The 13065-nt window shown below is 39.0% G+C and overlaps 1 protein-coding gene across 2 annotated transcripts in view; it reads left to right on the plus strand.

Annotated features, from left to right (window-relative positions):
• LOC145996901 (estradiol 17-beta-dehydrogenase 11-like) overlaps positions 1-13065 on the plus strand; it is a 243368-nt gene that overhangs the window by 164439 nt on the left and 65864 nt on the right. For both annotated transcript variants that reach the window (XM_083133463.1, XM_083133464.1), the window contains exons 3-4: positions 2857-3038; positions 10216-10551. In XM_083133463.1, coding sequence (XP_082989589.1) covers positions 2857-3038; positions 10216-10551 — 518 coding nt within the window. The remainder of the gene's footprint in view (positions 1-2856; positions 3039-10215; positions 10552-13065) is intronic.

The raw sequence follows: 13065 nt of genomic DNA on the forward strand, positions 1-13065 counted from the left end.
CCCTACGCCCGAAGGCGCGCAGAAGAGCGGTGCTACCGTGGGTCACTACTCCCCAGCAGACCTTGGGTGGATCGGCCCTTTCGACGGCCACCAACCCTGTCGGTTTTGATTAGCCTTTGCTATCCCTGTCCCTTTCCTCTGCATCCGCTCCTTTGCCCAGGTCCACGCCCTCCATTTTCCCCCGGTTGAGGATTTGGTTGTCAGTTTTTCCAGAAACTCCTCCTTCTAAAATGGAGAGGGCGAAACTCTATCCCCGGCTGCACTTGGACCCATTTATTTTTCTTCCGTAAGGAAAATCGAAGTTTTGGGCTTATTGCGGCCCTAAAAAAGGACAGCAATAGCCATAGAGCGACGTGTGCTCTCTGCCCTAAGAAGGACATCCGGCACTTAAGACATTTTCGTTGGACAAATTGTTCTTTCATCGGAGTTTCTCACTGACTTTGGCAATCCTTAGAAGAAAAAACCGCAGTACTGGAGTTTTTTTGGGTACCAAGCTTATTTGCAACAGGGGAGCCGACATCCAGGGAAGGCTGGAGCTTCAGAGTTACCTCGTCGAACGAGAACGAGAACGTACGCCCGGGATACGTAATTTTGAATTGGGCTGTGCGCTTTGTTGTCACCGTTTGGTTCCACGGACGCCCCCCCCCCCCCCCACCTCCGCGAAAGGTGTTGAAGCATGGGCCGCCGAAGTTCCACGATGCAAGATTGCCGCCGATTCCGGCCGACTACTGCCTCCCATCCCGGAATTTCGGTGTTCTCGCTCTCACCAGTCCATCGACGCCGATCCTCGCTATTCCGCCGGATCCTTTATATAGGCCCTCCGAAGAATGACCAGTAAACTGAAAATTTCCACCCTCAATGGCTTAGAGGAAAAAAGGATTTTAAAATTAACAGCCTTCCGCAATTCTGCTTCCAGTCACGTAGGCCGAGCCACTTGTAAGTTTGACTTTAAAACTGCATAAAGAAAGGGGTTACATTGGTATTGAATAGCCATCATATTTAACATGCATAAAAACTAATAGAAAAAAAGGATCATGTACTGATTCTATTATTACAATGTAAATATTTAATAGACTTTTAATTGAATGAGTCACACGAACAGCGTTGTAATCAAAATTTTTGCCGGCACAGATGGCAGAGACTTTAAGATGAAAATAGTGTTTTCGATCTTGGTAATATAGTAGCGACACGTTGATGGAAGAGTTATCTGCATCGTAGAACTTCCTGTTTGAGGAGAAACGTATAAGAGAAAGCAACAGGGCCATTTGTTTAGCTGTTTGTGTGGCATTTGGTTTTGTTAGTGCCACCGCTTCAATTGTTATTTATTGTTCCCGTTAGGTTTTCTTACAAACGCATTTAACTCTTCTGATGTGATATATGCACAGTTCTCATTGTGCATTAGCCCATTAAAGTAAGTATTCTTCACCCAGCAATATCTGACACATGGTGTAGAATGATCTCTCTGAGCATTGGCGTACTCAGGGGTAGTTGGTGGGGCTACAGGCCCTCCAGAAATTTTAGAAAAATCAAAATTTTGAAATGACAACAATAAAGAACTTAAGAATAACCGAAATGGTAAATGCAACCTCCCCTTTTAAATTATTTCCGATTACCATTTTTGTCCTTTATCAACTTTTAAAGCGAAGGCTAAAAATAGTAATTACGAAATATTTTATAGTGTATTCCATTCCTACTTAGAACGCAGGTATGTGATTTCGCCTTTCATAATTCCAGTCCATCACGAAAAAGTTGTGAAATTCTCGTTACACTCAACCAAACTCTTGTATCACATTAGTTGCTTGCTCTTGTTGGGATTATCCAAATTGTTGATTACTTCCAAACCAAACTATCGGCACTGTGTGTGTATAGAGTCTCTCGCAAACGTCGATAATCATGTCAATACTGGGGGGGGGACCACAAACTTCACAAGGGGATGCCATAGGCATTAATATTTTAAAGCTGGCCCCTACATATGATATGTCAATTAATTATATTAAGTGAAATTAGATATAATTACATACCTGTCATTTTAAAACTTTGCTCGGGATGACCTGAGAATGGGTCACAAATTATACACTCTTTGTTCGAATAATGGGGAAGAGTAACCGGAAATCCATCATGTGATTTACCATTATTAGCATTTCTTTCAATAGACCATCTTCTTCAATATGTCGTAGTTTCTTAGAAAAGAAAGAAAATAATGTTTGCTCTTTGGACATTGTATTTCGGTAATACTAACAAACATAGTAACATTTCTTTCGATAAAACTGCAAAGCAAGTCAATTTAATTCTTTCATTATTTTGACATTTTATTATTACGGAAAAGGCAGGAAAAAGTATATTCTACGTTAAATTAAATTGATTGAAAGAACATGGTTTCTAAATATCTTAGCTATTGCCCGAATGCTCTGTCAGGTTATTGAAATTTTCGGGGTGATTCCCCCAAGGACCACTCCCTGAATCACTAGGCATGACAGTTGTTTCTAGAACTCAATCACTAACGAAAATAACCCCCAACACTGTCTACTTCTTTTCAATCTCCTATTCTATACATATTTTTTTCGATATCATTGTGATTGCCTTTCAAAGTATATTCTACGTTAAATTAAATTGATTGAAAGAACATGGTTTCTAAATATCTTAGCTATTGCCCGAATGCTCTGTCAGGTTATTGAAATTTTCGGGGTGATTCCCCCAAGGACCACTCCCTGAATCACTAGGCATGACAGTTGTTTCTAGAACTCAATCACTAACGAAAATAACCCCCAACACTGTCTACTTCTTTTCAATCTCCTATTCTATACATATTTTTTTCGATATCATTGTGATTGCCTTTCTTGTTTTTCTCTCACGCAGCACAAAGCATTGAGGAACATTCGTCGTCGCAAATGCATCGCCCGAAAGGTTTTCTTTTCTTCTGCAAAATCCTGTGGGACCTCATCGCGACATCCGTGATGACGTTTTTCTACGTCATGAGTTCAATGTTCTGGTCCATATTCCCTGTTCCGCAGAAGTCAGTGAAGGGAAAAATAGTGTTGGTAAGTCATTTCCATTCTATTTCTTCCTTTGTTGTTTTTCATATCCCTCAGTTGTGCTGGGAACAGCGTGTTGTCTTGAAATTACATTAGCTACGTTACTGTAACGTTGTACAAAATCTGTAATGATAGAAGTGAAACTGTTCCTCTGCATTGTACCGTGCTCTGAAGGCACACATTATTGACTTGGTCCACGGAAGAATGGATGTGTTCAACACCTTCAGGTACTCATTGATTAGAGACTGGAGGAACCCCAGAGCTCTTTGTGCAGGGAATCCACCCCCAACTGTTTTCTGTTTTAATCATAGGCAAATTATCTTCACACTGCTCTCAGTTTCCGGTTGTCACTTCTTCCTCGTCTTCAGGCGGTTTCACTCTCATGTCGTTAAGTGCTCATACCTCCACGCAAGGTCGGAGAACACGATCGGCCTCTGTCTTCGGTCGCCAGCTCGTCTTCTGCCTCTATTCACCAGCTTGTCTTCCTCTTCATGATTTCTCTACCTCCAGTCATCTGTTTCGTCTCCCCTTCACACCTCATCTGCCACAGGCCGTAATTTTTTCTCTTTGTTACGTAGACTGTCTCCATTGGACAGTATTCCGTTGTTTTCATATGGCATCTGTACCAGATAATTTAATTACCCTCATATTTACGAGACCTCTGCTTTCTGTCGCAGATGGTAGAAGTTGAGAAATAGATAAAGAATTTAAGAAGATATACTGTGAACAAGGCTAGTTGGAGATGGTTTGTGTTTTGTCTTTATTGATTGTCGTTCATGTACAGTTTTTGAACAGTTCGATGTAAAACGTGGCAATATTCAAATCTATATTGAAAGGTTTGACCAATTTTGTTTGGCAAATAATATTGCAGCAGATAAAAGAGTTTGTACATTAATTTCCGTAGCTGGTGGAAGAGTATACGATATACTAAGCGATTTAGTTGCACCAGCAAAAGTTTCACAAAAGACATATGAAGATTTATGTGCTTTATTGGTAACTCATTTCAGGCCTAAAGAAATGTCATAGCTGAAATGTATAAGTTTCATTTGTTGAGACAAGAGGAAGGGCAAACGCTATCTGGATTTGTAATAAGATTGAAGCATCAAGCAGCTAATTGTTCATTTGATACGTTTCTTATTGAAATGATGAGAGACCAATTAGTTTTTGGCAAATGTAGTGAAGTAACAATAAATAAATTATTAGCTGGACCAGAGCTTGATTTTGTGAAAGCAGTATTTTTATCATCAACCATGGAAACGGTAGAGCAAGATGTGAGGTTGTTTTATGAAAAAGATAAGACGGTATTTAGTAATGTATATCATGTACATAAAGATAGAACAGTTAGTCAGTAAAGTAAGAAAGCGGCTTTTAAATGTACAAGATGTTATAACGTTCATGATAAATACAAATGTCAGCTTGGAATGTACATTGTTTTAAATGTGGATTAAAAGGTCATTTTCAGCAGTGCTGTAAGAATAAAAATAGCAACATTATTAGAAATAAATCTGCAACTAGGGTTAAATCAGAGGTTGATACATCTATGAAAAGTTTATTTTTAAAGAATGTAGATGTGGAAGCTGATATACCAGAGTACGTTAATAAGAAAAGTAGGTTAGACGTAGTGAAGCTTAATAGTAATTCAAGTGATCCTTCACATGAGAATAACCTACATAAAAATAAATTATTTGTACAGAAATCGGAGGTTGAAGTGAATAGCGCTAAAAGTGAAGCTGATAATTGTTTGGTTTAGGTTGATGTGCAACGAAAAAGAAGTCTAATTCGATGTAGATACTGTTGCAGCAGTATCTGTTTGGGTTGAGGAATTCCATACAACGAATTTTAGGAACATTCCAGTTATAAAGAGTGTTCTCACTTTAAATAATGCAGATGGAAGACCATTACCAATAGTAGGGAGAGTTATGCTGGATGTGGAATTACAAAATGGAGGATTAAAAATGCCCTTGTACATTTCCCGAAATAAATTAAAAACACCTAATTTAGGAAGGACCTGGTTGGATAAATTATTTCCAGAATGGAAATCTTGCTTTCAGTTAAGGATTTCTAGGGACAATTGTTTGTTAACAGTATCGAAGCAACTAACTTTGAATAATCAGAAAGTTGAATATTTAATAAATAATTACAATGAAGTTATTCTGGTAATATTTGTGAGCCTATTAAGCAATTTAAAGCTACAATACCAATCAAGGAGGAAGCAGTTCCAATATTCAAAAAACATATGAGGTTCCATGCAGTTTACAACCGAAAGTAAAGGTTGAATTGGATAATTTAGTTCATTTGGGAGTTTTGTCACCTATTCAGTATTCTGATTGGGGTACACCTTTAGTGGGAGTATAGAAAAATAAAGGTAATATGTGGCTGTTTTCTGATTTTAAAGTAACCGTCAATAAAGTGGTAGAAAAAGTAACATCCTTTGCCACGATTGGATGATTTACTTAATTGTTTAGTGAATGCAGACACATATGTAGTGTTGGACCTGAGTAAAGCATATCTTCAACTATTACTCGACGAGAGTGCTAAAAAGTTATTACTTATAACAGGTTACCAATGGGTTTAAGTTGCAGTGCACAGATTTTTCAATGAACAATGGATCAAGTACTGGTAGATTATACATTTGCAAAGTATTACCTAGATGATTTGATTATAACAGGCCGTGGAGAAGAAGAATGTTTCAATAACACAAAACTAGTTTTGGACAGGCTGACACATTACAATATAAAAGTTGATTTCGATAAATGTCAGTTCTTCAAAAAAGAGGTAGACTGTTTAGGTACAGGATATCTAGTAATGGTTTTCAACCTTTAATCAAGAATAAGACCGCAATATTGAATTGTCCAGAGCCAACAAACGTTAAAGAGTAGAAGTCATATTTAGGAATGATTTAATTTTATCATAGAAATATGCCAGAGTTTGCTATGAATATAATACATCTTTATGGATTATTGCTAAAGAAAGGAGCAGTGTGGTCGTGGACAGATCGACATAAAGAGGAATTTCTTGAATCCAAAGAAGCATTGCGAAAAGCTGAGATATTAACTCCATACAATCCAGATCAAGATATTGGACTGTTAGTAGACGGAAGTGGTGTAGGAGTTGGGGCTCAAATCTGTAATAAGAATGAGGGTTGATTAAAAACAATGAGTGCACTTCGGCGACAGTAGCGCCTTCAGAGAGAAAATTTCAGTCAATTTGAAAGGGAAGCGTTAGCTTTAGTGACGGGCACTAAAAAAATTTCATAAATATCTTTATGGAAAACATTTCATAGTTTATGATGATTCTTTACCGGTAAAATATAATTTTTTGCTAGACAGCAGCAACTCCATCGTTAGCATGTTCACGTTTACAGATATGGACCCTGCTGTTATCACAATACTCATACACACAAAACGTGTAGATGTAGCAATTTTTTTTATCGAGATTGCCAATAGAGGAAGACACAGGGGATGCAGATGAATCTTTAAATTTTATTGACACCTTTGAAATGGAACGTCTATTGTTAGATAACATAGTAATGAAAACAAAAGAAGATGACATTTTACAAAAAGTTATAAAGTGGGTTGATGTTGGGTGGTCTAATTCACTTCCAAAAGAGTTTCAAAACACTGTGATCATACATTATTATAAAAGGAAGAATGAAAATAACACACAATTAATAAATGATGCCTTATGTGGGGAAGACGTATAATAATTCCGAAAGAATGCAGAGAAACAGTGTTAAAGCTGTTACATGCAAAACATGTGGGTACACCTAAAATCAAAATGATGGCTAGAGAGTGTTACTTGTGGCCTTTAATATATGAAGATCTTGACAGATTGGGAAATGAATGTCTACAATGCAATACTTTTCAAAGAGGTGCCTCAAGAAACAAATATGTCGGGTGGAAACAAACAGAGATTCTTTTTCAGATAATACATGTGGCTTTTTTTAATACAGAGGAAGGAAATTTTTGCTATGCATTGATAGTTGCTCTAGATGGACAGAAATGTGGCAACGAATACGACAACGGGAGAAGAAACTATAGAATGTTTAAACAGAAATTTCCAGATGTTTGGGCATCCTTCTGGTATTGTGTCAGATAATGGACCACCTTTCAGGAATAATAAATTTGAAAAGCATGGAATAAGATTGATACATTCACCACCTTGGAATCCGGAAAGTAACGGTTTAGTGGAAAGGTGGGTGCAGACTGTTAAAGGTTTATTAATGAAAAAATATTTTCAAAGTAGAAATGAGGGACGTAGAATTGTCTGGGAAAAAAATGATATAATACATAGTATTTTACACTATGTAAGATTTTCGAAGTGGCAACGATTAGGAATGTCTTCAGCTGAAAGAGTTATGGGTTATCAGCCGAGAAGTATATTCAACTTTACAAATTGCCAAATAGATGAAAAGATAAGCAATAATAAATATGAGGCAGAATCTTGGATGCCTAGATCAGAAGAGATAGTTTGGATAAAAAAAATTCCATTCTTAGTGCCTAAATTTATAAAAGCTCAGATTATTAAGAGAGTAGGAATGAAACTCAGAAATGGATTGACAAAAAGAGTGCACAGACATCAAGTGGGAAAGCTTAAGAACAACTGTAAAGGTCACAGATTGGAGGTTGAGAAGAAAGAAGAGGAGTTGGATGATTTTTGGACGTTTTCAAGGTATAGAGAGGCAGCACCAGGACCTAGGGAACCAGCGACAGATGTATCTACACAAATGAGGAAGATAGAGAAGAGAAAATTTCGAAGATCTTCAAGATACAAGAAAGAACCGGATAGACTTCAACTTACCTTTGGTAACAAGACCTATGAATTATTTTTTTTTGTTAGAGGGGGAGAATTGGTAGAAGTTGAGAAATAGATAAAGAATTTAAGAAGATATACTGTGAACAAGGTTAGTTGGAGATAGATTGTGTGTTGTCTTTATTGAATGTCTTTCATGTAGTTTTTAAAAATGAAATTATAAGTTAAACAAATATTGTTATATTGGTTAACGTGTTGCCTAATTGAAGATTATTACAGCAGACAGTTCAAAATAAGTTGCCCGCTTTGCATGATCTGTCTCTAGTCGCCATTTCTACGAGTATCTCGTCTCCACATAGCTTCTGTCTCTGTCGATAGGCTTGCCCTTGACGTGACACTGGTTCCGCCTCCTGTAGTCGGTCTATTCGCCGCTTTGCCCTCGTCTTCACACAACCCCTCTCTCTGTTCATCGCTTTACATTCGTCTTGCTACAACCCCTGTCTCTGGTCGAAAGTTCATAAACGTATTTACAACGTCTCTGTCTCCAGTTGCTGTTCGCTATATCTTTACACGACCTTTTCTTATTTAAGCCATTTTTTTCACGTGATCTGTGACCAGTTCCTTCATGTCTTAGCACCACTTCTGCCTCAGGAAACCAGTTCGCCTTCCTCTTCACATGGTCTTAGATTTTCATCACTCCGTCGACTTCACACTCCTCTGCATCCGGTTGATACTTGTCCTCCTCTTCCCACAGCCTCTTTGTTTTCAGTTTTTCGTTGTTTTCACAAGGCATATGTTTCCTCTGGTTTATTTACCTTCATCTCTGCAATGTCTCTGCCTCCAATCACCAGCTTACCTTCGTCATCACACGACCTCTCACTCCGGTCGCCAGTCAATTGGCCTTCGACTTGAAATGGTATTTACTTCTGGCAGCCAAATCGCAGTCGTCATCGCCTGTTTCCGATCATCAGTTCGCCTTTGCCTTTAAAGGAATCCTGTTTCCTTTCGAGATTTCGACCTAGATATAAACCGGCAGCAGCTAAGAGTCGCCGGTTTGCCCTCGGCTCCAGACTGGCTTCTGTCTCTGGTTGTCAGATCATCTTCGCCTTTGCAGGACTTCCCTTTTGGGCTCCAGCGCATCCTCATCACCGCCTTGACGAACTATTCCGTCACCAGCTTGACTTCGGCCATTGCTTCCGCCAGTCATTTGGCATTCGTTTATATGCGGCGTACATATCCGATTGAAACTATGTATTTTGTATCACACAACCTCTGTCTCCGTTTGCCAGTTCATCTTACATCGTATGATACAGTACGAAACTTTCCTATGAGTTTGTTCTGCATATTTTAGTGATGGTATGTAGAAGTAAGACTGTTGTATACGTGTAATTTATAAAAACTCTACACAGAGGTATATCAAAAAGGGGTTAATTTTCCCATTTCGTCGTGCCTTTTAGGAGAATACAACGAGTTTGTTTATTAAAATTAAGCAGTAATATCCTAAAAATAAAGCCGCGGTAGCTCAGTCGTTGTCGACCTCCCTGGCGAAGTGGTTAGCAGAGCGCGCTTCAACACCAGGGGTTCTGGGTTCGAGTCCCGGGTAAGGCATGGGTATTTGTGTTTGTCAAGATGATAAGAAACTGAGAAGCTGTAACAATTGAAAAGTGTAAAAGTGAGAAAAAGTGTGAATGGTGGGGGATACCTCCGTGTAGGGGGTATTTGCCTTAAGAAAAAGTCGTTAGGGCGTCTGGCTACCATGCGAGAGGCCCGGGTTCGATCCTGGCGAGGGAGGACAGTGATTTTTCCACGTGTTCAAGCAGCTCCGGCGCCCACCCAGCGTCGTATAAAGTGAGTACCTGGAGAAAACTCTGGGGGATAAGGGCGACCAGGGGCGTTGTGCTGATCACATCACCCCCAGCTTCGGCCGAGATCAAGATAGTGTGGGGCCCTAACTCCACACCCCTATACACCTTCATGGCGTGATGCAAAACACAGGGGAGCACTTTACCTTTTTTATCCTAAAAATATAACCTTATCTTGTACAAATAGAGGTGGCATCATTTGTGGGTCTGTATGGGGCATAGTCCATTCAAAATCAAGGTGCCCATATGCTTGCCCATCAAATGTGAGAGGTGAACTTAGCGATAAAAGTAATACGACAATGTGTTGATAGTGATGAATGTAGCGGGAACTTTCCTTGTTAGGATCAAGTAATAACAATATGAATATCAAAATACCAAAATGTGGCCCACTCGAATATTTGAGTCATTCAGTGGCCCATCCACATAACTGCAAGTAAATATCTTGATTTTTACATATTAGTGTGGAAATCTGAATGACCGAAAATGTTTGATAAAGTTAAAAAATTGTGGCAAGTAGTGACGTCACCACCGCCGATATAGTTTATTGTTGTCATTACCTTTTCTCGCAGGTAACCGGGGCCGGCCAGGGCCTGGGAAGGGAGATGGCTCTGAAGTTCTCCGAGACGGGCGCCGTGGTGGTGTGCTGGGACCTCAACAAGGAGACCAACGACGCCACGGTGGCGGCCATCAAGCAGATGGGCGGCTCCTCCCACGGCTACGCCTGCGACGTCTCGGACAGGGCCCAAGTGATGGCGGTCGCGGCGAAGGTGCAGGAGGAGGTTGGGGAGGTCAACATCCTGGTCAACAACGCAGGGATCGTGCCCTTGCAGCTGGATTCCGTGCTGGAGGTCAAGGAGGAGTATATCAGGAAGACAATGGACGTCAACGTCGTGTCTCATTTCTGGGTAAGACCTTGCACGTTCTCTTGGTCCTTTGGCATTCTACGGCTGCATTTCAAGGAAGAAGTAGGCTACTGGCAGGTTGCAAAATCCTACTCAGGGGGTTGTTGGTGGTGTAGAGGGATTCCTTCCCATCCAATGTCTTGGTCTAAAAAATCATTTTACCAAAAAAATTCGGGGAAAATTGTTGTTATAACAAACAAGATAACCAATTTGTTTCTACTTCAAATGTTCTCTACAAAGGAAAATCTCTCTCTCTCTCTCTCTCCCTCTCTCTTTCTCTGTGGCGGGGTCCGCGTTCAATAACCAGTGGAGGCACACAGTGGTTCGGATCCCACTTTCAACTGTAGCTCCAGTCGCGATTAGCCTTATTGTGCATTAAGTGGACTTAAAACATCAACTCAATCAATCAATAACATTTTCAGATCTACACCAATAACAATATATGCACAATGCTTTCCTCAGGCAGACTTTTCACCTTCCCAACTGTTTGCCATCCCTGTTTGGATGTGACGACAAAGTTTTAACAAACTTTTTTAGCTTTTTACGATGCTGGTCTCTTCCACGGTCTGTGAGGAAGTTTTTAGTTGATTCTTACTTTTTAATGTGTTGTGTTTGTCTTGTGCAAGTCCCTATACACTCTTACACTTTTAACCTTCCTCTTATACCCCTTGATTTAAACTTTTAAATAAGAAGTTTAGCCAAGTGGATATTTCCCCGTGTACATTGAAGAGTGCGAAATGGCCATATGTGTTGATGCACCCAACAATTTTAATTCAATTACGCAAGTAAAACGAGAATGCAAGACAAGTACAGGCATGAATAATTTAATAATTATATATATATATAATTAAATATATGTTGAGTTGAGTTGTTGTTTTAAGTACGCTTTATGCACAGATAGGCTAATAGGGAGTGAATATACAGTTTAAAGTATGTGCTTCCACGGGGTATCAAACTCGAGATCCCTTGACTACAATCCGACGACATTACCACTATGCCGTCGGGCCCTAATGAATTAGATACGTACTGTATATGTATTTACATATTTAGTAATACTACTTTTATATAATAACATAATACATACTATATAATTCACACAAAAACATACACACATACTATATATATATACACGGTGAGTCACCTAAAATTACCACCGAAAATATTTCGTGAACAACATTGAATATTGAAAAACTGCTTTCGCAGATATATAGGTATGAGATTGGCTCATGAAATTAGTGGACACAATACGTTAAGCTACGTAAGGAAGTACGATTTTCAAAACAAACTTAGTTTTTTATGGATAGCCCATTTTATTTTCAGCTCATTTGAAAGAACGGAAAATTTCATTAAGAATGGCGTTTGTTAGATTGTAATACGCCAAATATTTTTCAAGTAATTGTAACGTGAAGTTGAAGCTTGAAACAAACATTCTCACAAGTTGATTCGTGTGTCGTAACATGCATATCCCCCCTTTGACGCCATGGAAATTTGTTACGTTCCAACAACTGAGGGTTACGATAAAATGTGTTGTTTGTAAATTATCTAAATTATCTAAAAGGTTCTGGTGCATCTTTCTGAGTTAACAAATATTTGTTAATTAAAAAGTATAAAATTTAAACTTTCTGCCATCAGTTACATGCATAAATGTTAGTACATTAACATTTTTCTAATTTTTATTTGGTGTTCATTCTTTTACGTCATAATTTTTAGTACATTGGAACAATAAACTTTTCTCGTTTGGTCGACAAATCATTAAGTTACTATTAAACTTTGCACCTTTTTCAAATTGATTTACCAAATGTATCAAATAAAGCAGGGCATAACAAAATACACTGTTTAACCAAACGTTTGTGATAGTGTAGTTACGTCAGAACTGTTGCTGAGAAAACAGGATTTTCAAACTCTGAAAAGGCCGAGATGATACTTATCTATGGCGAGTGTAGAAAAGTGCAGCACAAGCGTGCAGGCCGTATGCAAGACGGCATAATGTATTGGGTTACCAATACATTTAACATCATTATGAACACAAAAACGAGTACGAGTATTCTTAGAGGAGTGATAGTATTTCTTCTGGACCCGAGGCTGAAGTGCACACCCATAAAACCAGACCACCAGCCGCCACTGGGTACATATGGAGCAGTGACGTGCGGTGACATTTTCCGTTGGGGAAGGAGATCCCAAAAAATTAAGAAAACCAAAAATTCATTTTTTCTACATGGTACGTTATACTGAAAAACGAACATTCTACGTCTCTGGTACTTCAAGACGGTCTTCAATCACCGAGTATTTGAAAGGGAAAGGTGAATGTCCTTGCGCATTTGTTCATTTATTCGAACCTCATTTCGTCTGTTGTCAAACGTATTTAATGCAACAGACGAACGCAGATGATTGAAAGAGTTTTCACGAATTTCACATATTGGAATATTCACAAATCCTCTTTGGCTTCACGTAGTTACTCCCATAGAAAATAGTAAACAATGACAGTACTAAAGATTTTGAAGCTTTCGGTTTCCACAC

This window comes from Lepisma saccharinum, chromosome 13, assembly GCF_977018435.1.
Source record: "Lepisma saccharinum chromosome 13, izLepSacc3.1, whole genome shotgun sequence".
Taxonomy (NCBI): domain Eukaryota; kingdom Metazoa; phylum Arthropoda; class Insecta; order Zygentoma; family Lepismatidae; genus Lepisma; species Lepisma saccharinum.